General features: G+C 41.5%; 1 protein-coding gene across 2 annotated transcripts in view; it reads left to right on the forward strand.

Annotated features, from left to right (window-relative positions):
• The first annotated feature begins 308 nt into the window (after positions 1–308).
• PRR5L (proline rich 5 like) overlaps positions 309–25,373 on the forward strand; it is a 43,357-nt gene continuing 18,292 nt past the window's right edge. For both annotated transcript variants that reach the window (XM_027704045.1, XM_027704055.1), the window contains exons 1-4: positions 309–412; positions 13,012–13,387; positions 14,776–14,856; positions 18,293–18,341. In XM_027704045.1, the coding sequence (XP_027559846.1) occupies positions 13,218–13,387; positions 14,776–14,856; positions 18,293–18,341 (300 nt within the window). In that variant the 5' untranslated portion in view covers positions 309–412; positions 13,012–13,217. The remainder of the gene's footprint in view (positions 413–13,011; positions 13,388–14,775; positions 14,857–18,292; positions 18,342–25,373) is intronic.

The following is a 25,373-nucleotide window of genomic DNA, read 5'->3' on the forward strand; positions in this document are numbered from 1 at the left end:
GCGGGGAGGAGCCAGCCCGGGGCAGGCTGTAGAAGCCAGGGCTGGCCAGCCGCCAGGAAGTGTAAAATCCTGGCCGGTGGGTGGCAAATTTCGCCAGATCGCGGCGAGGAGGCAGCGCGTCCGTCCGTCCGCCCCTCGGCTGGCGGCGGCGCGGGGATCGGGGATCGGGGCGCTGCCGCCTCCCGCTCCGCAGCCCGGCCCCGGGTGAGTGCGAGCCGCGACCTCAGGCTCCGGCCCCTCTCGGACTGGGGGCTCGGGGCGGCCCGGCCCGGGGGGCAGCGGGGCTGGCGGTGATGCCGCCGGCGGCCCGAAGGGGATGTTTACCGGGGGGCGGCTTGCGGAAGGGAGCGGGCTGGGCTGGCTCCCCTCGCTCGGCGGTGCCTTTGGAGCACAACGCTGGCATAAGACCTGGGTAAGTTCTCCATTTAAAAATATTAAAAATAGACCCTCCGGCTCCATAGCGCTGCCGAGTGAGTCATTTCCAAACCAAATGTCTCCGTCTAACCCTTCCCCCCAGGAGATGCAATAATTCTGAAACCAGGGGTGATGGGCAAGAGATTTTTCTCCCGTCTTTTTCTGAATAAATCGAATTAGCACATAGCTACTGCAAGAGGAGACAAAAGCCGTAAGAGTAGATGGCCACCTGTTTAAAGAAATGAAGTGTATCTCCACTCTTTTCTCTCTTCTCTTGGGCCTCTCTCCCATGGTGATGCCACCCGTCTTTCCCCAACACTGGGAGCTTCTCTGCCCTAGGAATATTTACAGTGCTTTCCATTTTCCTGGACATAGTCTACTTCTCAGTTCTTGCAACTGCCAAACACATGCCCTGCCACCGTCTTCTCTGTGGGACATCAGCCACAGCCACACGTCATTCCAGCAGTGACTCCAGTCAACACAGCTCCTGACTGTCTATGCTGAAAAGAATAGTCCAAAGTACAGCTATTTTTTTTCCACCTTTTCCAGTCATATGATGGTTTGTTCATGTAAGTGGGTTGTCTTGACTAGGGGAACTTTTTGTTTGTCAGAAACAAATGCTGACCGTATTTATAGATGATGCTGTAATTCCTGTGGTGTGAAAGGTTTTGGTTATGCAGAACTCATCGGTACCTTGATCAGCATGCAAGACCTGTTTACATCTGGCATATAGTGCTGTATGTGCATACATATTTAATGTATATACCCATAGATCATATTTCATGGTAAGGCAGCGTGCACAAGACACGGAGGCTGATATGCAGACTATGTGTTTTTTTTCTAAAACAGATGCCACAGTCCAACTGTTCAGTAGCCCCTAACAGAATAGATCTGAATCAGAGGAGACAAGACATTGTGGTTTACTAATGAACTGACTTTCTTGAAAACCACCTAGCTGGGGGTAAAATTCTGTCCTCTGACCTCTGTGAAGAACTTTGTTAGCATTTTAACAAAAAAAGTGATCTATAGTTGAAAATCTGTGCAGCAAATTATGCCATGACAAGGATGTTGGGTTTGAGAACATGTTCTGTGGTAGCAACCCAAAACTTAATGACATATCTATGTAGGTTAGTGGAGAATGGTGATGTAAAAGCATTTGCATTCAATTTTTTTTTCTGCTTAGATTCAATTTCTCCTATTAAAGCTACTTATATTTTTTTACAGTCAAGAGAGACCATTGTGATTGATTGACCTGTCACATAAGATGCAGAGTGTTGAGAGATTCCTGCAGAAGGCATGCAGCTTTTCTTTCAGCTGTAACATGGGAAACATTCATGAACTCAGGGCTGCTACCAAAGTTCTGAACCAAAAAAAAGACAATATTCTCTTGTGTTCCAAGACACAAGAAAAAGCAGACTTCAGATCCCAAGGAAATGCAAATTTCACAGTTATATAAGACAATGTGTGCTCTTGATACACATTGTTCATAAACAATGAATGGCATTCTCGCTAAGATAGGAAAGTTCTTGGATTTGGGTCAAAAAACATCTACTTTTTGGTGAAGCTAGGAAGAAACTTTTCCAGAGGTGGATTATTCTGTGGTTCTCTATGATGGGGGTGTCCGGAATCTCTTACTGAAATAGCTGTCAAGTCAAGTAAGGTGTGTTGCACTGAACTCTACATGGATGGTACCTGAAAGTTAGAAGTGCCAAGGGTGAACAGGGAAGTACAAGTGCACTCAAGCATTTATGGGAGTCTTTTTTGCTCTGTCAGTTTAATAGCAATATTTCCTTTTGGCAATTTTGCAGCAGAGTTAAGGTGACAGTTTCACATTTGTCTTCCGTCTTCAAGATAAAATTCTCTGTAATTACTTTTATTCAGTGTGTTTATGGGCTGTCTGATATCACCTGAAACTCTGATAAGACTTTCAACGTTCACTTTCAAAGTTCAGCTGGAACACAGGTAGTGTTTACTGACTACTCAGTCTCTCTTGGAAGAATTTCAATTCCTTAAATTTCCAACAACCAAAGACACAGAACAGGTGAGATATTTAACCTTTTATTTGGTGTAGCTTCCATTCGTATGGAAAGAGTGGAGGAATGGGACTTGAATGCATCATCAAGGATTTAAAAGTAGAAGACATATAAGTACTAGAATTTTATCCTTTTTGTAACTCATATTCAATGAGTTCAGTTTTCATGTGACTTTTTTAGGTGCCAGCAGTATTGTGGCTATTTTTCTCCATAATGTATGGCCTTTTGTACTCATTGTTTCTGCTGATGTGAGTTCAAGCATAAATATACATTGACTAACTATGTGCTGGGTTCCAGGGCTTATTCAGTAGGGCATAACAACCCGTTCTTACTACACAAGATGGGCTTAAGTGCAGCTCAGAGGATGGAAGATTGTACTGAGGATTTTAGCAAAACCCCAGTTACACTAGAGCTGGCTGAGGATGGGCTGGGATGTATAAGGAGCTTATTAACTGCCATGTTTTGTAGCCCCAGGGTTAAAAATGTGGGCCATACTTGTGTGTTTAAGAACAACAACAGGAATGTGACAACAAAAAACAAACAAAAAGGAATAAGAATGAAGTGCAAGAAAGCACAAAGATAACAGGTTGTCATTCTAGTTGCAGGAGAGATAGTTCCGAAAATAATTGCAGTTGCTGACTTATTGTTTGATTTTGATAAAGTGTATCCTGAATGCTTTCCGATTAACATTCCTAGAAAATTAAACATGTAATTCCATTTAGACTGATATGACCTTTTTACTTCTGAAACTGTGTTTTTCTCTCACTTCATGCTTCTGCCTCACATACAATCACAGAAATATAGAACATTTTGGCTGAGAAGGGACCTTAAAGATAACCTACTTCCAACCTTCCACTAGACCAGGTCGCTCAAAGCGCCATCCAGCCTAACCTTGAACAATTCCAGGGATTGGGTATCCACAAGTTCTCTGGGGACCTGTTCCAGTATTTCATCACTCACAGTACAGAGTTTCTTCCTAATGCCTAATCTAAACCCACCCTCTTTCAGCTTAAAGCCATTTCCCCTTTACCTATTACTATATGCCCTTGTAAACAGTTCCTCTCCAGCTCTCTCGTAGCCCCCTTTAGGTGCTGGAAGACTGCTCTAAGGTCTCCCCAGAGCCTTCTCTTCTCCAGGTTGAACAACCCCAGCTCTCTCAGCCTGTCTGTGTAGGAGAGGTGGTCCAGTCCTCTGATCATCTTCGTGGTTCTCCTCTGGACTCACTCCAGCAGGTCCTTGCCCTTATTGTGTTGGGGGACCCAGAACTGGATGCAGTACTCCAAGTGGGGTCTCATAAGAGCAGAGTAGAGGGGGAGAATCACCTCCTTTAACCTCCTAGCTGCACTGCTTTTGATGCAGCCCAGGATATGATTGTCTTTCTGGGCTGCAATTGCACATTGCTGGGTCATGTCAAGCTTCTCATTCACTAACACCCCCAAGTCCTTCTCCCCAGGGCTGCTCTCAATCTATTCTCTGCCCAATCTGTATTTGTGTTTAGGATTGTCCTGACCCGGGTGCAGCACCTTGCACTTAGCCTTGTTGAACTTCAAGAGGTTTGTATGGGCCCACCTCTCAAGCCTGTCAAGGTCCCTGTGGACGGCATCCCTGCTCTACGGGGTGTCAGCTGCACCACACGGCTTGTTGCCATTAGCAAAGTTGTTGAGGGTGCACTTGGTCCCACTGTCCATGTCACTGACAAAGATGTTAATCAGTGCCGGTCCCAATACTGACCCCTGAGGAACAACACTTGTCACTGCTTTCCACTTGGACAAGGAGCCATTGATTGCAACTTTGAGTGTGACTACCTTCAAGAAAGCATTCCTGTGGCTTGTCTGTTACCCTCTTTTAGTTTTATGAATCTGTTTGTGAATTTCACTGCATTTGACCAGGGAAGAAGTGGTTTAAAAGGATAAAGTTTCTCTGAGCTTTGTGGAAATATATTTAGAGCCCATGCTGAAAGAATGGCTGTTTTGTGGGGGTTATCACTTCCTACACGGGTGAAATTTAGAAGGGAGTGTAATGCTAAGTTACTTTCAGGGTTTAAAAACATATTTGTCAATTCAATCCAAAGGCCTTTTCTACAGAAAGAATTTGATAGCTTACTCATACTTGTGTCACTCAGGTAATACATTCCTGGCCTGTTTTTCTCCAGTAGGGATGCACTTAGTAGTGCTATTAAACACTATTCCTGCCAGTGGAAGGAAATAATGATTTATGTGTGTATCACTTTTTTTCCATGTTTTCATGCTTGTTCCCATTTAGCTGTACTGATTAAAAATCATCTGGTAATCAAGCAAGTTTAAGACTATTAGATCTGGAAATAACATAGGCCACTGCACTGGGGGCCTGAGATCTTGGGAGTACTGTTTTGCTATTAAATCAGTTGAGGGTTTTGGAGTGTGAGAGCTTGAGTAAAGCCTTGATATAGAATTGGAGACAAAGCAATGGTGATTTTAAATCTGCTGTGTCTTAGTGGGTGAGACTCAAAAGAGGGGTGCAGATAAGTTTACTGTTTAAAAGAATCTGTTCTAGCTGTCGTGGATTACGACAGCACTGCAGTGTTCCATTTTGAAAGGATTGTTACTGCAGCTGTCATGGATACAGCTTTATGGAATGCCTAAAATACCTGAATGCTTTCAGTTAATCAAAAAATGGTGATAGATCTCCTCTTTTCCCCTTCTTATCCATCCCTCCTTTCTATTGGATTGGGTTCTTATTTTACCAAAGAGATTCAATGTTTTTTTTCTTTCTCAGATCAGTACATCAGTTTTATGATTCTGAACCTTTGCTACATTTTTGCTTCTTGCTTTTCATAGCTACATTTTTGGTGTGGTAATTGCTTATTCAGGCAATACAATTTATTTCAACCAGATTAAATCAGCTGTTAGTGAATCTCATTCAAATTTGTCTCTACCTTCATACTGGTCAGCTAAGTGATTCTAATGAGGTGTTCTTTTATTCTCCATCCAAGCATATCAGTGTTTTGCAAACATGTGGTGCCTGTTAATAGCCATAACAATTTTCTTTGTTTTTGAATGATGAGTCCTAATAATAAAACAATATTTTTGGAATAACACAGAAAATCTACGGTAGAAAACAAAACAACTTTGTTGTCTTAGATGCCACTCCTATATTACAAGTTATTTATTTTTCTGTTTGTTGTTTTCTATGACTGGAACCCTTTAGTTCACATTGAACTGGCTTGCTCTTTCCTATTACTGATTTCTTACATCTTTTGATGAGCAATTGTACTATCATGTATATAGATGTGAAGCAGCAGTCTTACTTTGATCTGACTGTAAACTCCAAAAGGATTGGAGGGGTCTTTCAATTACGGAGATGGTTCTCAGATGATGGTGGGATATACCCAAAGGTTTTTCCCCCTGGTCATATATTTCCTCTTGCTCAAAGCAGAGTTTCACTTTGAGTTTCAGGTTTGCTTTAACATCAGAAACTCAGAGCATTACTGAGTGGATAACACTGACTTTCTTTACAGAAGTTACATGGCTTTGTTATCTGTTTGTAAATTTGTTTGAGATGTTTTGTAAATAAAAGCATGGTGTGGGTCAAATCAAATGTGAGGGAATATGCAAAAGATGGGGGAGGAAGACAGGAATGCTGGGGTCTCTATCGTGGAGTCAAGGGTGTACTAGGAAGATAAGGAAGGTGAGATCTTGTTTTGGGTAGTCAAAGTGTAGCAGTAAAATTGTTGGATATATGGTTGCGTACCAGAGTGCGAACACTTTGTATCAAGACGACTGTTCTCCCGTATCTATTGATATTACTTCTTTTATTTACTATAGTTAAAATCTATGAAGTTTAATTAAAGACAGGAGGGGCCAGTAGAACACCCCTGGACTATTTATGGGGCATCAAGTTGCTGCCTTTGTGGTGGTGTAGCCCAGCAAAAGAATAATAATAATAAAAAAATAGACACCTTTTGGTATTGAACCAGTTTGGGAAAGGAGAGGTAGATCAGATTAATCCTTTTTTCTCTCCAACTCCATGGAGTAACTTGAAAGCTTCATTAAAGCACCTTAGAGGGATATTTTTGTTTGATGAATAGGATCCTGGCTTGCGATGTGGAAGACCAGGCTAAGTCACTTCACTGGCTTAGCATTTTCATTTCCTCAGCCAGAAAATTCAGGTAATTATTTTTACTCTTATTAGTATACCTTCAAGAGCTCTTGATGAAAGGAGTGTTTTGCAGAACTGAGTGGCTCATCTGCCTGTGGCTCAGCCTGCCTGGGATCCCTCAGGGCCTTCCCATGGTGCAAGGTGGGGAGGGCAGGCTGGAGATGTGGGGCAGGCAGTCAGGCAACCCTGGCAGCACTTGGCACTGCACAAGCTGGGGCCACCCAGGGGCTGGCAGGAGGTGTGTGATGAGGTTGCAGGTAATGTGCTTTGGCTGGCTGAAGTCCTGCTTTTTCCATCTGGTGTGTAACCTGCACAGAGAGCTTGAGAAATCACCTTGCATTCCCCCAGGGGACAGCATCTGAGGCACAGACAAATGAAGTGCAGGTGGAACACAGACCTACTTCCCATCAGGATCCTGCCCTTGTGCTGAGGAGTAGGGCATGGCCTCTTAGCCTACCTACAGCCTGTGATTCCTGATAACAGCTTCACTAGAGTTTCCCCTTGCAAAATTTCTGAGCTGATTTTTGGGATTTCAGAAACAGGTGTCACTAATTTAAGGGTGGAAGAAGCTGTTTTTAAAGTTTGCAACTAGTATCAATCCTATTGACAAGATTAACAGACCCAAAGTCTGGTTTTGCACTCTTCCATTTACCTTCCTGAGTTGGGAATGTCTCAGCATGGGCTGTGCTCCTGGTGCTAGTATGAGCACACCTGAAGATATACTTTTCCTTATGTGAGGGGCTGCTCACAAGACAAAGTGTCACCACTTTTCATGGTGTTTCAGGACTTGATTCAGACCATATTAAGACCAAAATTTAGATTCCTATTGTTTTTGACAGGCTGTGGATTAAGCACTAAAATTTTCATGAGTCAGATAGCCAAAGGTGTGAAGGCATGAAAGGATGAGGTCATGCCTTGAGACTGGGCCCTAGACTGCCTCCAAAATTTTTTACACTCTTGCATTCAAAAACTCGTGAGATATATCTAAGACACAGCTTCTGATCAATGTTAACCAGAAAACATTGATAACCTTTGTTGGCTATCAAAAAAAATCTCAATTTGATCATCTTGTCTCCTTCTGAAAAGTAGACCTTATTTAATTTTAAGAAACTGAGCAATTGGGAGATGTAAGAGGAACTGAATATGTTGTTAATTTAACAATTGCAAATGCTGTGTTAGAATATAAACTAAGTTCATGCATGTGCACGTGTAATTGTGATGACCTAGAAGACTTCAAGTTATAGGTTGTGGGCTGTTTTTCCACTTTTCAGTATGGCTGCATAGCAAATAAATGAGGGATTTTTGTAAAAAATAGTGTTTTCAGATCTTGTAAGTTGAACTCAAACCAAGAATTTTGCCAATCATGTGCTTTGTTAAGGACTTACTGGGCTGGAAGGAGAATCAGCTAACAAGAATCTAGTTAGTTCTCTTCATACTTTTTGTGTCTGAGGCAGGATGAAACCATTCGTTATGGATCTGTAGGCCTAGTACAGTGGAGCATTTTTCTAAAGATTATGATTTTCCACACTCAAAATCGTTACAAAAAATTTAGATGCATGTTTCAGTATCCAATTTGTGTATTTTATAGCCATAGGTCATTGATGTAACAGTTGCACAAAGCATATAAAAGAGATAAATATAAGCAAGTGGATATTTTTTTCATGAAGGAGCTGTTTTTAAGACTGAAAAATATTGAATGGCAAAACATCAGTTATATCTGGATAACCTGCCATTCTCTATTGCTTTACTTCACTCTCCACTATTCCTTTTCCTCCCTTGCCAACTGTTTTAAAGTCACTTTTTGACTTGCAGCTTTTTGGTGTGAATTTTTTGTGAAGTAGTGTTGGTGAAAGTTTTCCTCTAAGAAGCAAAACCAGTTGTAGTTGTTGCTGCCCTGCCACTTCCATTAGCAGCTGTTGCTCTGAGTCTTGCAGAGAAGATACCAGAGAATTTTAAAAGGTCTGTTCTTTCATTAAATCTCAGTTACCATGGGCCTTTTGCTTGTTTGGCTCAAGATTATAATGAAGTCTCATAATTTGGAGGAATTGCTGCCAAATTTTTCTTTCCATTATTTTTTCTTTAGCAGAGAGAGATCAAAGTAGGTGTAGCACCTGATCTTGCTTTTCCTGCAGACAGTCAGATACATTATGGTCTGTTGGGAGGGAGAGGTCTATTCATGAAATCATTTTATAATGATTTCTCTGTTGTTTTTCATGGCTAACAGAAAACAAACAATAAAAATTTCCTAGCTTCATGACTGTAATGTTTTTATAAATGTCTCTATCTGTGTGTTGGAAAAGGATTTGTCTTCATGCTTGATTCTTCTCTTTAAAGATTCAGATTAATCCTAGAAGTGTTTACTCAGATGTGTTGAATTACTAGTGGATGAAATTACATTGTTGTGAGATTGACTCATCGTCCTACTGTGCTCCCTCAGTTGGGAACACTGACTTCCATCTTTGAAGAGTTTGCTCCCTTGAAGACCTGAGTTTTACACAGATGACATATCTGCCTTGTTAGAGATGTAGAGGGTTTCTGTGGCTGGATTGAGATGATAATAAAGGATAAGAGAAAAAAAAAAGACTAGGGATAAGACAACTGGAAGGGAAGGGAGAGTAATACCTACCTCTTTGACTCACTCATTGCCAAAAGAGATGTGCAGGGTCATTAAGTGAGATGAGGAGAGTGGGGTATGGTTTAGTATATATCAATTGATAAATAGTTTGAAATTCCCTGATGCCATTTAAAGAATTATCCCAGCAGCTGGAGTATATGGCAGCAAAAGATTATCTTGGTGTGGTTGTATGTTTTATGAAGTCACTGTACTTCAGTCTCCAAGTCTTTATGTCTTTTATAATCGATGTGAGAGTGTTGCTTGGTGGCTAGAACATGCCGCATCCTGGTGTCTCCCATCATTCTGTGTAAAAGGGGAAAAGTAATTGCTTCTCTGGAAAGCTTTTTTTAGTTCTGTGGTTCATAATATGACTGTGATTATTAGAAGTAGATTTTATTTTGTACTCTTCTAAACCACTTTAATCTTATCAAGAGTAGATTGCAGATGTGAAGGAATTTGGACTGAAAGCCTCTAGGAGAGCAGTGTTGTTGAGCATTTCTGCATAATTCTATGAGAGTTTTCACAGCAAAATGAAAAGGAAAATTGTTCCTTGCTGTACTCTGCATTTTGCTAAATACTGTTCATTCCCAATAGCTAAAATAGCCTGAATACCATGAGGGCTTCTTACTAACCTATAACTATGTTAATGCCTTTCTCGCCACAGGGGTAGTTTCTCCCCAGTAAAAAGCCCAAAAATTGCACACTGCAGAATGCACACCACAGATATTGCCAACAAACTGCTACTGCAACCTTCCTGTGAAAACGAAGCATTATTAAAAAGGCTGCCTTGCTTTGGGGAAAACTTTCAGAGGAAACTAGTTGCTGTGAAAGGAAAATCTGGTATGATGGAAGTGTTTGATTGGGTGCTTTGTTGACCTTTAGATGCTCAGTATCTGCAAAGTACATGTGCCAAAAGTCTGTTTTTTTAGTAAATGCTCTGTTACTTTTAGCTTTATGGAACTCTGAAAATAATTTAAATAGGCTGTGGGCGTGGGGAGAGGTTGGTCTTTCTCACAGACTTTGGCATTTCCAGTTCTGATAACACGAGGGCCAGTTATGTATGGATACCATTTGGTGGTTAGCCTGCCTTCAAAGTAACAGTTTGGTGTGCCTGTCATTTAGTAGTTAGATAAGATTTAGATTTGGGTTTAGATACCATAGGAGAGATTTGTATATTTGAGTCCTGAAGAAATGAAAATAAAACTCTGAACCAGGTCCTAAAGCTGAAGATCTTGTCTGAAATTCCTAATGAGGTCCTCAAGCAAGGTTGACTTGACCTTAGTACGGCACTGCAGGCTGGTTGGGGGAGGAAGGGGGAAGAGGGGTGTCTCATCTGCATGTCTCAGACAAAAGTTAGTTATTATCTGTCCTGGTACTTTAACAGATATTAGGGAAAATGACATGTATGTTTCCATGAATTTAAGCACATTCCCTAGGTAAGAAGTGTGCAGGAAGTTCATCATGGGGCCTGGTGTAATGCTGTGGTTCTGCTATGTGGAATTCATCTTTTAGACCCATAGTTCAGGAGAAACCTTCCTGGTTGTGGTGTTTTACCGCTTGCACAGAATGGGCCAAAGAATTTCCTACACAAATTTTAATTTATTTATATTAAGGCACAGAGGTTGTTCTACTTATTTACATTTCTGAATTTAAGCTTTCCCTTTGCAACTTAATATAACTCAAATATAAATGTATCTTTATAAAATCATTGCGCTACTGGAGAGGAAGATGCTTGTATGCGCTTATGGCACCTGGAATAGTGATAGGACAAGGCTTTTGGGCTAGCACATCTTAACCATTGCATTCTAGACCTGTTAAATGCCTACAAATGATCTAAAATAACATTTATATTGCATTTTATAGCTCTGAAAGTGGAAGGTGTCCCTGCCCATGGCAGGGGATTGGAATCAGAGGATATTTAAGATCACTTCCAACCCAAACCATTTAATGTTTCTATGTGTAAAGATTATTAAGTGACAAATTTGACAGTGATGCTGGGAGAAATGAGCTGTCACTTATTCAGCTCCTCGTGCTGTCAGCTTTGGAATTGTAGATGACAAACAGTGGCAAAAGCTCTTGTTTTGCAACAAAAACAGCCATTATACTTGCACTTTGCCTCGTGGACACCTTTTGGTCTGTTGTCAGAAGAGCCTGCACTCAGCTCTCCAAGGTGCTGTAGCTTCTTTTCCTCTAGTGATTTCTGATGTGGTTACTGTTGTCAATAGAGAAATTGCTGGCAGATTGAAAATGTGGGGGCAATGTCAAATGAATTGTTGCTTAAAAATGCACAGAAGATCCTGATTATTTGGTTGTACTAGTTTACATTTATTCTTAATTTCTAAAAGTTATGACTTTTTTTTTTTTTGTAATTGGAACAGAGTAGCCATAGAATCAACAGATTGCTGCCCTTTCAAGCAACAACAGTCAGGGCTAAGCTTGTTTCACGAAAGACTGTCTGGGCTTTGTCATCTCTGAAGACAGCCAGGAGTTGTCTAAAGACAGAAAAAAGTTGCACTTGTAGTCATGTTCCAGTTCCACAGAGATCTCTGAAAACTGTATTTACCTAGTGAGGGAATAACAACCATATTTATTTCTTGAATAGCACTAAGAATGATAGTACCACATGTTCCAGTGCCTAAAAATGAAACGGTTTCTCGGTGTTTTCTCCTTTGACTTCTGTGTTGGCAGGGCATGTGGTGCCTGTGGCACAGCAAGAGCCTTGAGGTGGCTTCGTGGTGGTTGACCAGAATCTGACAAGGCCATGGAGAAGTGGGCTAGCAAAGTGAGCTCAGTGTGAAATGGGGCTGGCTCGGTGGGAAGAAAGCTGTTGTCATACATGTAAGAGTTAATTATAGTTTGGGCGGTGGAAAGAGTTTCCTGGAGCTGAATGCTAGTCAAATTAGAAACACTGTGCAGATACACAACATTTATTTGCCTGATCATCTCTCTTTCTGCCTCATGCTGAAGGTGTAGTAGAAATGAGAAGATTTTCCCTTACGTCTTTCATGTGCAGTTCAGTTACTCAACTTTTTTGTTTGTTTTTTTTCCTCTCTCTCCTGCCTCCCACAACTCATTCTCCAAACTGCCAACTACAACTACGGCTTGTAATAATCTGAAGTGGGAAGATTTCAAAGTACAGAAGCTCTGCCAAAGTTTTTTTGTGGTTTTTATCCAAGATCACTTCTTCTATTTCTGTGGTTTACTTGGGGCTACATATTCATCTACATGAAGATGATGATCAGAGTGGAAAATACAGGCATTTCGTAATTGGCCTAACAATTACTTCTCATGCTGTAGAAAAAACACAGACATAAAAGTCATGCTTACTCTCAAAATATCTGCTTGTCAGAACCCATTTGCAAAAGCTCTCCATCGTATCCTTTTTGTAGTGAACTGATAACAAGTGGGTTTATTCCTTTGCACAACACTTCTCAAAAAAAAGCATTGTATTTGTTCATCTTTTCTTCCATTGCTTATCTTTTGTTCTTTTCTAGTGGAATAGTTTTCTCTTTCTTCAACTACTACTATTTTATATATAGGCTGAATGGCTAACTCTTTTTAAAGGTACTTGTAAAGTGCCTCTGTCAGAAGACTTAGGTATCTCTGTTCTTGTATCTCTGCAAATTGAAATCAAAAGAGAGATCATGTCTGTATTTCTGACTGGTTGTGTTGGGTCATTATTTAAGGAGCAAGATGGGAAATGGGGCTGCTAGAGAACTCTGGAAGATTTGCCCAAACTTGCTGTTAATGGCACAGGATATTTTCATCCCTCTCTTCTCTGCCTTACTCTTTTCCTTTCTTTTTGCATTTCAGGACTCCTTCAGCTCCTTCATCATAATGCAATGCATGCCCATGTCAAAACCTGACACTTTGGGGAACTGCTGGTCCAAGGCTGACTCTTTGGTTCTGCTGTTGACTGAGTCCTTGGGTTTGAAGTTTCATTGACCTTGCTGAGATTGATGCTTGGACCTTCAAGAGAAGAGACTTTCTGATGGTCCTGCTCCACTCCACCTGACCCTATGAAAGGAGGGTTCACCATAGCTCCGTCCTTTGCTCTCCAGTTCCACAGGATGGGTTCATTCAGAAGGCCCCGACCTCGCTTCATGAGCTCCCCTGTCCTCAGTGATTTGCCTCGGTTCCAGGCAGCCCGGCAGGCTATGCAGCTCAGCTCCAACTCTGCCTGGAACAGGTGAGCAGGATCTACCTGGGCTGAGCTCTTGCCCTACAGCAGCTCCACAATGAGGGCCATGTGTGTCTTATCTTTGTGCTTCACACCATTTATAGCTAATCTCGTCTGTTTATAAGCATGCCCGAATTTTTGGCATGCCTGAATTTTGCTGGTATTGAAAGCATCCACGGAGGTGAAAAATTTAGAGCTAGTAGTGTTCAATTGGTTTTGGCCAATGCTGTTCAGTGGTACTGTCTTGAAGTAAAGAAGAACTGTCTTTTGTTAACAGTTGCATTTTTTAAGAATCCTTTAGGAAAACATATTCCTCGTACTGTAATAAATGTCAGTTTCTTAATTCATAGAGACATTTATTTGCATATTATGAAGGTTTTATCACAGTCAAGTTCCTCTGAAAACTACTAAGCTTGTGGCTTCTACCAGCATTTCCTACTGACAACCAAGTCCTGTCTGCAGTGTGTGTCATATAGCAGTGGTAACTGAGAAAACAATGTGAAGGGTGAAGGCTGAGATGTCCTGTGTCCTGATCTGATTTAATGGTCTGCTGATACCAAAAGTGGGTGTTCCCACCTTCCGCCACCTGGACCTGCTCTGTGCTCTGCAGACCCCTCTCTCGTTCTGAGCCAGCTCAGTTGACCAATGTTGCACAAAAGTGGCCTGGCAAAACCACTGCAGTTTTGTGCCGTGACAGTGAGCTGAGGTCCGTGAAGCATGTAGATCCCATAACTGGCCCACAGAAGGGAATGTCCATTAAGGGAATGACACCTGCTCTTATTAGCCAAGACAAGCCTTTAGACCTGCTAAAGCACCTTATATGCTGTCACTTTATGACTTCCTCTATGCTGGTGAGAGAGGTATGAATTAGAAGATACTCAAACAGCTTCCTACAGGCATTAACAGGGCTTAAGCTTGGATGTGACTTAGGTAATGCTCACTTGTAGAACATCTTCCAGCACAACCAGGGTCTTGACAGATGCTGCAGATTGGGTGGTTCTTGCTAGCATCACTGCATAATGTAGTGTGATGTGTTTGGCAGATATTACCAAAAATTTGTGTCTCCTCATAGCAATTAACCTGCAGCGCACAGCAAAGATCCCCTAAACAGTTGCATTCAAGATATATCTGGCATGAACAGTGTCCCTCTAATGACTTTCCCTTGCTTACTCTAGACAGAACTGAAGGTAGATTCTGCTCTGTCTCCCAGGACAGATGTAGGTAAATAAGTGATAATTTCAAGGCAAGAAAGAGTGGAAGTATTTAAGGGCAATTAACTTCTCCACCTGGTCATAACCACTTTGCTTTTGGTGTCTAGCTCACATTGTGCTCTATGTTAAATCATACTGCTGGCTGTTATTTATGGATGTTGTACTGTCTCATTTCTTTTCTGACAGTGTTCAAACAGCAGTGATAAATGTGTTCAAAGGAGGAGGCTTGCAAAACAATGAACTTTACACCCTCAATGAAAATATCAGGTAGGTTATTGAAATGCATGAAAAGGAATTTTTGTTGCTGCCTGTTTGGTGTTTGCTTGGGTTTGTTCCCTTACAGAACCACAGTTAGAGGATATTGGTGGGAGGAACAGGGGTCAAAGCAAACTTAAGCACAGCTTTGGGATTTCAGGCTAACTTGCTTCTTTCTTGCTATTGGGTGAAGTGAATGGCATGGGGTACTTGGATAATGTTTCTCTGACTTGCATGGATATGTAGCTTTAACAAGGACAGCTTGTTTATTGACTTCAATTGTAAGGATTTTGTCTCTTCCTGGGGACTACACCCCTTCTGGCTATTTTTACATATTTTTATCACGGAAATCGCGAAGATAGTAACATCTCTTTTCTAAAACCAAGCTTCTCAGAACTGTGGAGTGTTTAAAGCAAACCACAGCATTTCATTGAACAGGTTAATCTTCACATGATAATTGCACAGCAGGACCTGAAAACATGTACCCCAAAGATAAAAAACCTAAAACCCTAGCAAACATTTTCTGGCACTGATGCTAGTGATGGTTAAGAGTATCATTTTCTTTTAAAGGTAGGTTTCATAATTATCTGTGGTTTCATTCTGATTAGTTGGAAAGTTTGATTAGCAATAGATAGGGCTGTAGAGTAGATAAAGAACAATTTATTCTTGCCTTGGTTCCAAGTGCTGCTAAAAGGAGTACTGTCAGGGCTCATGGATGTAGGTTTCTCCTCCTCTCTTTACCACTTACATCCATATTTATTCATCAAGAATGCTGTCTCTGCTTCTCCTTTTGTATACCCTCCCCCACCCTTATTGCATTTTTTCTGAACTCCAAGATTCAAATGGCAATTTGAGCTAAGCATATACTGAACAACACTCTAAACTACCCCTTTCCCTACTTTCAAAATAAATGAGGCTATCAGCGCAGGAGACTCTGTCTGACTTGGTCTGCTCCCAAACCAGAAAAGTTTAATATAATTCCTTTTGAGAGTTGAGCAAGGGCAGCATTTCATACTTTAATGGTACTTTGGTGTGTTTGGGTCAGAAGTCCTCAAGTTAGGTTTAAGTACTTGGAGCAGTCCTAATTCTCCATGGGATGTCTACTTCTGAGTGCGAAAATAAAAACAAATGTAATAAGGCTTGGGAAATACCTTAACCCACAGCCTGTTAGCAGACTTGGGGACTGGGTTTGGGCTTTGTGACTTGTCTGCCCAGCTGTTGCCCACGGCCGTGGCTGCATCCTGCTGTACCCCCACAGTGCAGGCAGGTGCTCCTTCCCAACCTTGCAGGGAGGCAGTACAAAGGGCAGAACTGCTGTGTGGTCTGGGCTTGGCCCCAGTGGCTGAACCATGCTTCATGTTGGTTACTGAAGTGAATCTAGACTGTCAAGAGTCAGGTAAAGAACAGGAAATTCTTTGTGAGTTGTGCATCCTTTGAAAGCAGTGCTGATGGTGGAAGGGGAAATGCCCTCCTCCACGGACATGCACTCCTAAGCAGTACTTGGAAGCACTCACCTTGACATACATGAGTAATGTTCCTGCAGGTGCCCTGAGCATTGGTTACATCTCCAAATGTCATTCTTTAAATAGGCCATTTAACATTCAAGAAGCTCATTAGTGTCCATCTAAGGAGTGAAGGACGTGCATCTGCATTTATGTTTGTATGAACACCTGCAGCCTTGCACCTGTGGTTCTTGGTGTAGCTCCCAACACAGTGTTAGCTCTCTGTGTGCGAGGTGAATCTCAGCTTGACATTGGGCAAAAAGCCAGACCTGTCAGACAGCCAGCTTTTGTCTGCCATTAGGTCGAGCTGGTGCATTTTACTTTTTTGTAGTTCTCCATTCAGCTCCTTGGTTGTAGTTAACAAATGCAGTAAGAGACTCTCAGAGTGCAATGCTTAGTTGTTTGACAGGGGGAAACACAGGAGAGTTTTAAAAGAGGACAGTAATGACAGGACCAGGAGATGAGCAGGTGGTAACATTTTGCTCTGGATTACTGACACCATGTTTTTATCTTCTTGTGATTTGATACCGTGTCACTGGCTTTTTTTTTTTTTTTCTGCTCTGAAAGTCAGTTGTGACAGCAAGAGCAAATGTAAAAAATGACACTGCAAGATGGAATTTCAGGAAGCAGGAGGCCATGATTAAGAGAAGATCCCTCCCCTGGGTTTTCTCTAAGGTGCAAGCCTCTTGTTGCTGGTCTACCTGCATGAGGCAAAGTCCTGCTGGGCTTGTCAATCAGCTGATGGAGAGCCTGCTGGGTTTGGCTGAAGCCAATGGAAAAGCTTCTGGCAAATGGATCCCCAAAGATTTGTTTGGTTTATTGATCTCATAGAAATAGAAATAGGAATGTGCTTTGATTTGGATGGGTGTATATAACCACAGTGGAGAGAAAGAGTAGAGGCATGTTGGCCTGTGAATAAATGTAGAAGCATTTAGAAAATGGTTATGGAGGAAGGCTGCGGTCAAATTTTACTTTGAGCAAAGATTAGGAAACAGTGATGTAGTTTGTTGGTAAGAACCCAGCCTGAGAACTGGATGGTCACTGATTCAAATGCTATTTTTGAGCACTCTTGATTAGACTTCATGTTGGTAAAAAGCAAAACTTTTAGAACCGGAAAAAATCCACAATGTTTGGCAATGGAAAGTGTTGGGTGACTTTTAAGTTTTAGGCAGAATTTATGCTCAGTCACTGAAAGATGAAAGTGCAAATGTACTGAACTTTGTAAGTTGTATTTTTAATGCTTCTTCTGATGTAAGACAATCCTGATTTTTATATCGGTGTTTTGAAATACAAATATGTATTAGCATTTAAAACTTCTATCACAGCCTCATTTAAAAGCCAACAGTTTCAATTAGAAAGACTTCTTTAGAATGGTTTCTGCCCACATGTATTTAAAACATCTCTTGTTAAATTTCTAGAATCTCTTTCTTGAAAAATATGCCTTCCCTTTTATTTTTTGAAATGTGGTAGTCATGGGAAAGCTGCAGCTTCTGTTTCATTTTTCCTCTCCTTATCCTCCCACCTTCTATTTCCAAGAGAAAAGGAAGCACAGCATTAGAGAGATATGCTATCTTCAGTGGAACGAAAGATGTCTTTGTTTAAACAAAAAAGCAGAAAAATTTATGGATTTCAATCTAAATAACTTTAAATTTTCTCCCCAGCTTTCTGTTCGTTCAAGGGGGTAAATGTTTTCGGGTTATTTTTGCTTGTTCTAGATGTATGTAGACTTCAGAGAAACTCTTTCGTTCCTTTAAAATTTGACAATAGCCTTCGTGGGCACTTGCAAAATATATATCTAACTGTAAAAGAAGTCTAACTGTGGCCAAAACGACACATTCACATATACTCACATATCTTTGGTGTTACTGGTAGTAAAGTGCAGATATACCTGTAAGAAATGACGAGCAATGGCTGCTACTTCATGGCTGCATTCCTTTTGTCTATAGACGGCTGCTGAAGAGTGAACTTGGATCCTTCATCACAGATTACTTTCAGGTACTGCATGATTTCCTTGCTTTATTTTGAGGTTTGCTCTCTTCAGCTTTTTAGCCTATTAAAAAAATTAGGACACCTCTTCACATGCATGTTTCATTTTTGTTTTGCTACACAAGGTGATAGAGGTACTGGACTTTTTAAATGCAGGCCATATAGCCTTGGGAGTAACCATATTTATGGATGTGTGTGCAAAATTAAGGATAATCTTCCTTTGCACTTAAGAAAGGCTGCTAGTAGCCTGCCAAGATCAAGAAGGAATTCACTTGAATTTTTTAAAGAGGAGGGAATCCCTTTTCTCTAGAATAGAAAAGTCAGAGTTAGGTTTTCTGCAACAGGGGCTAGCAAAGGGACACAGAAATGATAACAGCTGCCTGTAGGCAGGAGGGGGCACAGAGAAGGAAGTTTCTATCAGCAGGAAATCAACCTGAGTACTTTTTGCTTTTTAGTCCCACAAATATAAATGCAACTTCTGAAAAAGCAAAATATGAAGCATGAGGGAAGACTTGAACAATCACAAATGTGTTGTTGCCTTTTACTGATACTGTCCAGATAGACAGACATGTAACCACATGAAAGCCTATTGGATGATTTTGAGAAAGCACTGATGGCTTTCAGTGTTTTGATTTGTTCAGTGTAGCATTGATTAAAACAAAAGACACTGCTGGAAACAAGAGGTTTTTTTCCCTTTGAGTAAGAGAGAGACAGAAAATTTCAGCACTTTCTGAAATGGCTGATGCTGCTTTGTACTGTGCTAACAGCTTAAAGGAGGAAAAAGAAGACTGATGTTGTTTCCTATCAGATTACATGATTTATTAGATTACAAGACTTAAAAAAATCCCCTGCTGTGCCAGCAAGTGAGAAGCAAACTCCTACCCCAGAGGTAGTTATGTTCCACTTCCTCAGACCCTCTCTGCACAAGTTGTTTACTGCAAAGAGGCGGCTGCTGGTCTCGTGTGGCAGGACGTTTCCTAGAGCCTGAGAGGGGTCTGGCAGCAGCCACTGGCACTCAAATTTAATTTCTGGGTTATTTTTGCTCAGTGTTACAAGGAGTAACTTGACATCCATCAGACTTAGCCTGAAGTGAAACTCTTAGTGCAGGCAAGTTGTGAGACAAACTGTGAGATAAAGGCTATTGTTAGAAATGAGATTTTTTCCTCTGTGAGGTAAGATGCAGACTTATTTCTGATTCTAGACTAACAGCACATGGCATGATAAAAGCTATCACTCCCTCCTGAATGTCTTTTCTCAGAAATCCTAGGGCCAGGGAATGGATGAAGAACATTCGCGTGCCAAAGAAGGGCTGACAACATTATTTCATTTGTCTGTGGGTTCTGTTTCACTGCTGATGCCAGCGGATTTACGGCAATACTGCACCACCAAAATGAGCAGAGTTCAGTCAAGCTGCTGATTTGGCTGAAAAGTAACCTTGAAAGAAAAAAATAAAGTTTTCAACTACTTCCTCTGACGTGTTGTGGTCATCACCTCTGACATGGGGGAGGTGCTGGGAGTGGGTCACCAGTATGGGGAGTGGAGTCTTTTGGCAGTGACTTCCTCCTCCATCTGTTAAAGCCCACTGAAAACTATCCCAAGAACAAAGTTTTCTGTCCTCTTAGGTTGAAATGGACCCTGAAGGTTATGCTATCTGTTTAGCCAGGCAGTTTTAAACATCCTAGCAGCAATTAGAGCAACTAACTGAATCATGTAATATTTAGATGTGATAAACTGACTTAAATGTTTTCCATTTCTTATGCCACAGCACTTATAACAGGAGTGACTAAGATAATGTTTAAAATCACATTTGCTTTAAGAGTTCATGATTTTACATTATGTATATTTTATAAACTCACACATACACATTTTTTTCTAACCACTGAATATACAAGACTAAAATGGAACATAGCTTTTTAGTGAGACAAAGCTACCTTTGTGATCAACTTGACTTGATTACTCACAAGTCCTTTTCATCAACACTCATGCAAATTAACCGTTTTTAGCTCCTGAGATTGCTAAAAGAAGGTTTAGGAAATGGTTGGAGTTTGTTCAGTCTTTTTCTGCTACCAAATCATCACCATACCAGAGTTAGTGAGCCTGTTGTCTTTGAAAGAGAAATATAATTCCTCTAAGGGTTTCAGTGCAAACTCAGATGTTTCATTCTGAAGGAGAGTTGTGTTTATAGATCTGCTGCTTTAACAATCCTCCTATATATACAATCCATCTCTTTGGATAGGAGTCTGAGTGTAAATGCTAGATAATTGGGATTTGCAGTAGTTGCTGCAGATCTGCCTGAAAGCAGGGCTTTGTTCTCCAGATTTTTCAGTGCTGACTTTGCCCATCAACTGATTCAAGAGTTTCCTGCTGCTGAAAAGGGGCACTTTGCACCCACCTCTCTGTTCAATAACCCGGTAGGTCCCCATTTACTCTTGCTGCTGGGTTATTTTGCTGGTGGTCAGCTGAACAACAACATGGAGAAATCCTATGACCATGGAAGAGAAGAGGCTGGGGTTTGAAGGAACAGGGTGTATCGGTGATTGGGACTTTTCTGGTGCAGCTGTACAATTTTTGAGATAAGCTCCCTTCGTTTTCCTGTTCTCTGACCCTTGTGTTTGTGGAGAAAATTTTTTAAATATAGAACTAGTGAGTGTTGATGAACTGATGCATAAAGTGACAATAAATTATCAGCCTGATTCTGCAAATAGCCTGAAACAAAGCCTTTGGAAAAGATGAACTGTTTCTTTTCACTCTCTGGGGGCTTGGTAATCTTGAAACTTGTGAGGAGGGGAAAAAGCAAATGCATATTAACTCCAAACTGTCTCCTCCCAAGGCGGAGAGACCTGATCCCTTCCAGGCACTGTAACCTCTCCCAGAACGCACAGGCTTGCAAATGCAGAAAGTCAAATGCCCAGAGCTGATGCCTCTTCAGCCTATGTCCACTTCCTGCACTGGCAGAGGTGGTAGGTGAGGAATGGCAAGTGGACTGTATTCTGTTATTTAACCCAATGAGAGCTTTGATGTCTTAAAATCAGAAGCAAGCTGTTATATAATTTCCAGCCTGCTGCAATGGAGAGCCACCGGAGGTGGCAAGTCCTGACTCAGAATTAGACCTGGCTTTCTCTTTGTATGCGAAGCCACAGAAACTGCAACATGCAAGCACACACGTTGTGGGGTATCATGCAAAGTCAAAATAGGAAGATGATAATGGATAGCTGAAAAGTAAGCAGTGTTAGTGGTGAGGCAAGCCTGGATCCAAGCCAAAACTGATTTTATCTTCTCCCTTTGGGGCAGTTAGAAGTGGAACTTGTGAACCATCCTGTGGGTCAGAGTCCCTCTCACTGTAGGTTTGCCAGTTGTGCAAGGTGGCCACAGTGGGAGGGGGAAACATGAACTCCTCCCTCTACTGTGGCACCATAAAGCTTTTGCTTAGGTCCCTGCTGCAGGTTTTTCTGGGACTCCAGCCTGGAGAGATGACTCCAGCATCTCTGGTGATGCTTGCAGTCTCCTTTGAAGGGCTGCTTTGTAAAGCCTAGCTAACAGCTGGACATACCATGTGTCTGCTTAGTCAAAGGGAAAAACCTGGTGTGTATGATGTAGCTTTTCCTGATGCCAGGTTTCTATATCTACCCGTCTCACAGCAAGGCAAGGAAATAGTTGTATAGGTTATTTCTAAATACAGGTAACACTAGCTCTTCTCTGGCCAAGTGCTGTCTCATGCCTGCTGCCAGAGGCTGCAGCAGCTCAGCTGCTGCACAAGAAAGAGAATTCACACTTTTGTGATTAGCAGAGCTCAGCCGTATGTCTGCAATACTCTTTTGGGTCAAGCTGGTCTTTATTGTTGCATTTCTCTTCTGACTGGCTGGGAACCTCTGTTCGTGCAGGTCTGCTAATTATTTCTGCTTCATCTGGCACTTTCTAGGACTGAGTTTTCATGGAACAGCTCCGGGCACTCCATAGCAACTGCCCAGCTTCGTTATCATGGATGGGGTCACCCGGGAGCTCCTCACTGTTATCGAGTAGAGGACCTAGTCCTGGGTGGCAGTGGCAGCAGGGACAGATGCCTTCAGGCCCTGCTCCCATTAACTCTGTAGACATGTGTGAATCTCTCAAAGCATGGCACGGGACAGTGAGCCATGCCCTGGCTGAGCAGGACTCCCACCTGGAGCGGTGACTCACAGTGCAAAGTCAGGGGGCCCGGCTTTGGGATATTCCTGTAGCTGCCGCCTGGCTGGTGCGTTGTGCTCTAGGTTGTAGCAGTGTTGCCTACTTGGTCTGCCTGGTCTGCTCTCCTTCTTACTTTCCTTGCTTCACTTTCTCTCTTTAACTAGGCTTTTTTAAAATCTGTTGTGAACAAAGCCAGCTCTAAGAAGAGTAATTTTGGGATGTTATTTCATATTTATCTTGTTATCTCTTCTCCATGTAGGATTGAAGTGATCTCTCTGCTTTTGTCACTATTTTCTCTCTTTTTGGAGAAAAAAGAAAGGATGGGGAGTTGGTAGTGCTGTAGGTATGAGATACTGCAGCTCACACAAATTTGCATTTTGTAAAACAGTACCAAGAAACAGGTAAGTGTATGTGTGCAACTGACAATGACTTTGTAGAAAATACTTTCCAAGTAAGTTTAGGTGATGCCTTTATTCTCAAATTAACATAGGATTATCCACAAAACAGTGGCCATGTGTTTGTAGAGGCTGTAAAAGTGTGTTTTAGCATTAGCACACAAAGCCTCAGCTTTCATCTAGAAAAGGGGGCTGCATTTAAGAAATGCCGTAACGTGCAGAAAAAAACCTGATTTTTTCAACCAGCAAAATGAGGTCAATTATTTTGAATATGTTCTGGAGTTTTCTTCTGTTTCAAACTTATGTTGTTTGATGAACTAACATTAATGTGTTAATTTAAAGGTGGCTTTTAAAAGGCATACTGGCCATGTTTTTTTTGAGACATGACCAGAAAGCAAAATTTGTCCATAATTAAATGGGTGTTTGTGCAAAATTTTTCCCCCAAAGATAATGGCTTATTTTTTATTAGCAGAAGAATTCATTTGTACCTTGCTATGCTGCAGACATGGCTTTCAGACAAGATGTGAAGTTGCCTGTGATGGCTTGAAACTCCTTGATGGTTTCTGTGGAATTGCTGCCAAAACTACTTAGCTGTTTTTTGGCACCCTTCTGTTTAAATATACCACCCACAGCAGAGTAAGCTGTGCTAGTGGCAGGGCTGTCACCCCATAATCCTTCCTGTTGGATCTGTCCAGAGGCTGTCACCACAACCAGGCTGCTGACAGAGCACTTCTGACAGTCAACACCTTATTTGCCTCAGGCAAAGTCAGATGGGTGCCATTTTGCCCAGAGTGTAGTGGGAGTGTACCCAGGAAAGGCCTCCATGGCCCCCATTGGGGATGACCAGCTCCTGACAAAGTAGAGGGAGGGAGAAGGTCTTTTGCACTGCCGGTTTGAGACAGTAGCCCCAGTTGTAGCTGGGACAGCTTCCACCTTCTGAGTAGGTGGGGCAACTGGAATTGCTCTGTTGGGTATGAATGGAGAAACTTGCCTCAATTTCTCTAACAGGGCAGGGAAAGAGGAAAATTCCTGTGCCAGGAGAAAGGAAGGAATTACCAAGTGTGTGTGTTTTACAATGTGGTGTGTGACTGCCTTTAAAATTTTTTTTTATTCCTAATGATTTGAGCATAGCTTACTTTAAAGAGTAGCAAGCACATGTACGTTGTGGGAGGGTCTTTGCTGAGGAACAAATGAAAAGTGACTATTTTAGCTTTGAAGCCTGTCTTTCAAAACTTAGGGCATTTGAAAATTTACTTAAAGGCTTTCCCTTATCTGCTCTTGTTAGTGGTATACCTGAAACAGCTATTGTGGTTTTCTGCAACTGAGAAAAGTACGAGGGTTTCAACCTGTGAGATTTCACAAGCTCACTTCTATGTGCTGCAAAACAACTCTCTCCAAATTTCTCGACTGCATGTACGTGTGGGGTGTTAACTTGAGACTTTGTTTCTCTGCACATCATTCTTTACCTTAGCAGGAGTAAGGGCAGTTTTGCACCCCCCACAATGAGCCTATAACATCCTGTGGTGTCCCAACAGCAGAGTGAGGACTTCACCCTGGGGAGCCAGGAAAAGCTGATTTGGGGAAGAAAGGGAATAAATGCCTCCGCAAGCTCACAGTTCAGCTGTAACTGGAAAGAGATGAAAGGTGGCAGACAAACTTTTTCAAATAAATGCATCCTTCAAGCTTACTTGGTGTCAGCCTTTATCTGACCTGGCTTGTAAATAGATTTATTTATCCTCTTAGCTCTGTGCCTCTGGGTTGCCTCTGGCAAGAGGGGATGCAGCAGCAAAATAAGACTTGTAATCTAGACAAGGTCTGATACAGACCTCTGCTGTGGCTGCCCTTGTCAGGTTGTATTGATTTGTCAGCAGACCCTATAGGGTTTTTTAATGACAATTTGCCTGTCTGGCTTGATCTGAAGGATTAATATTTGGATTGAATCAATTTCTAAGCCTGTGACTTTAGAAAAGATGGATAAGTAAAATTTCCAGATATTTTTAAGATGGGGAAAAGGGAAATGAAGTGTGGTGGTTTTTTTGTTTTTAAAGTGTTTTCCACAGGAAAAGGGAAAATCTGAGAAGATAAGTGAAACATCTGTAGTAACTATAGGGACCTAAACTTTTTTTTTGAAGAAACCTCAAAAATGAGATAATGCAATCTACTTAGCACATGGAAGTACTGATAATACATTCATAGGTGCATTATAAATTCTTAACTTCTAATATATATATTTAACAGATGTAACTGTTCTGTTCATTATTGTGTACAACTGTATACTTTGGTTGCTGACACAGCTGTAAAATAAAAAGAACCCTCATCTCTGGAAGTAGAAAATATCAGTAATACTAACTTTAAAGCAAAGTAGCTGAAAGATTGTAGCCACAGAGCTCAGAAAACATATGTAAATTGAAACCTAATGTTCTAGTGCAGGTAGAAAATGAATTCATATTTCCTGAGAAAAACACAAAAAAAATAAGGTGAC

The sequence above is a fragment of the Neopelma chrysocephalum genome, unplaced genomic scaffold (genome assembly GCF_003984885.1).
Source record: "Neopelma chrysocephalum unplaced genomic scaffold, ASM398488v2 Primary Assembly neopelma1_24, whole genome shotgun sequence".
Taxonomy (NCBI): Eukaryota; Metazoa; Chordata; class Aves; order Passeriformes; family Pipridae; genus Neopelma; species Neopelma chrysocephalum.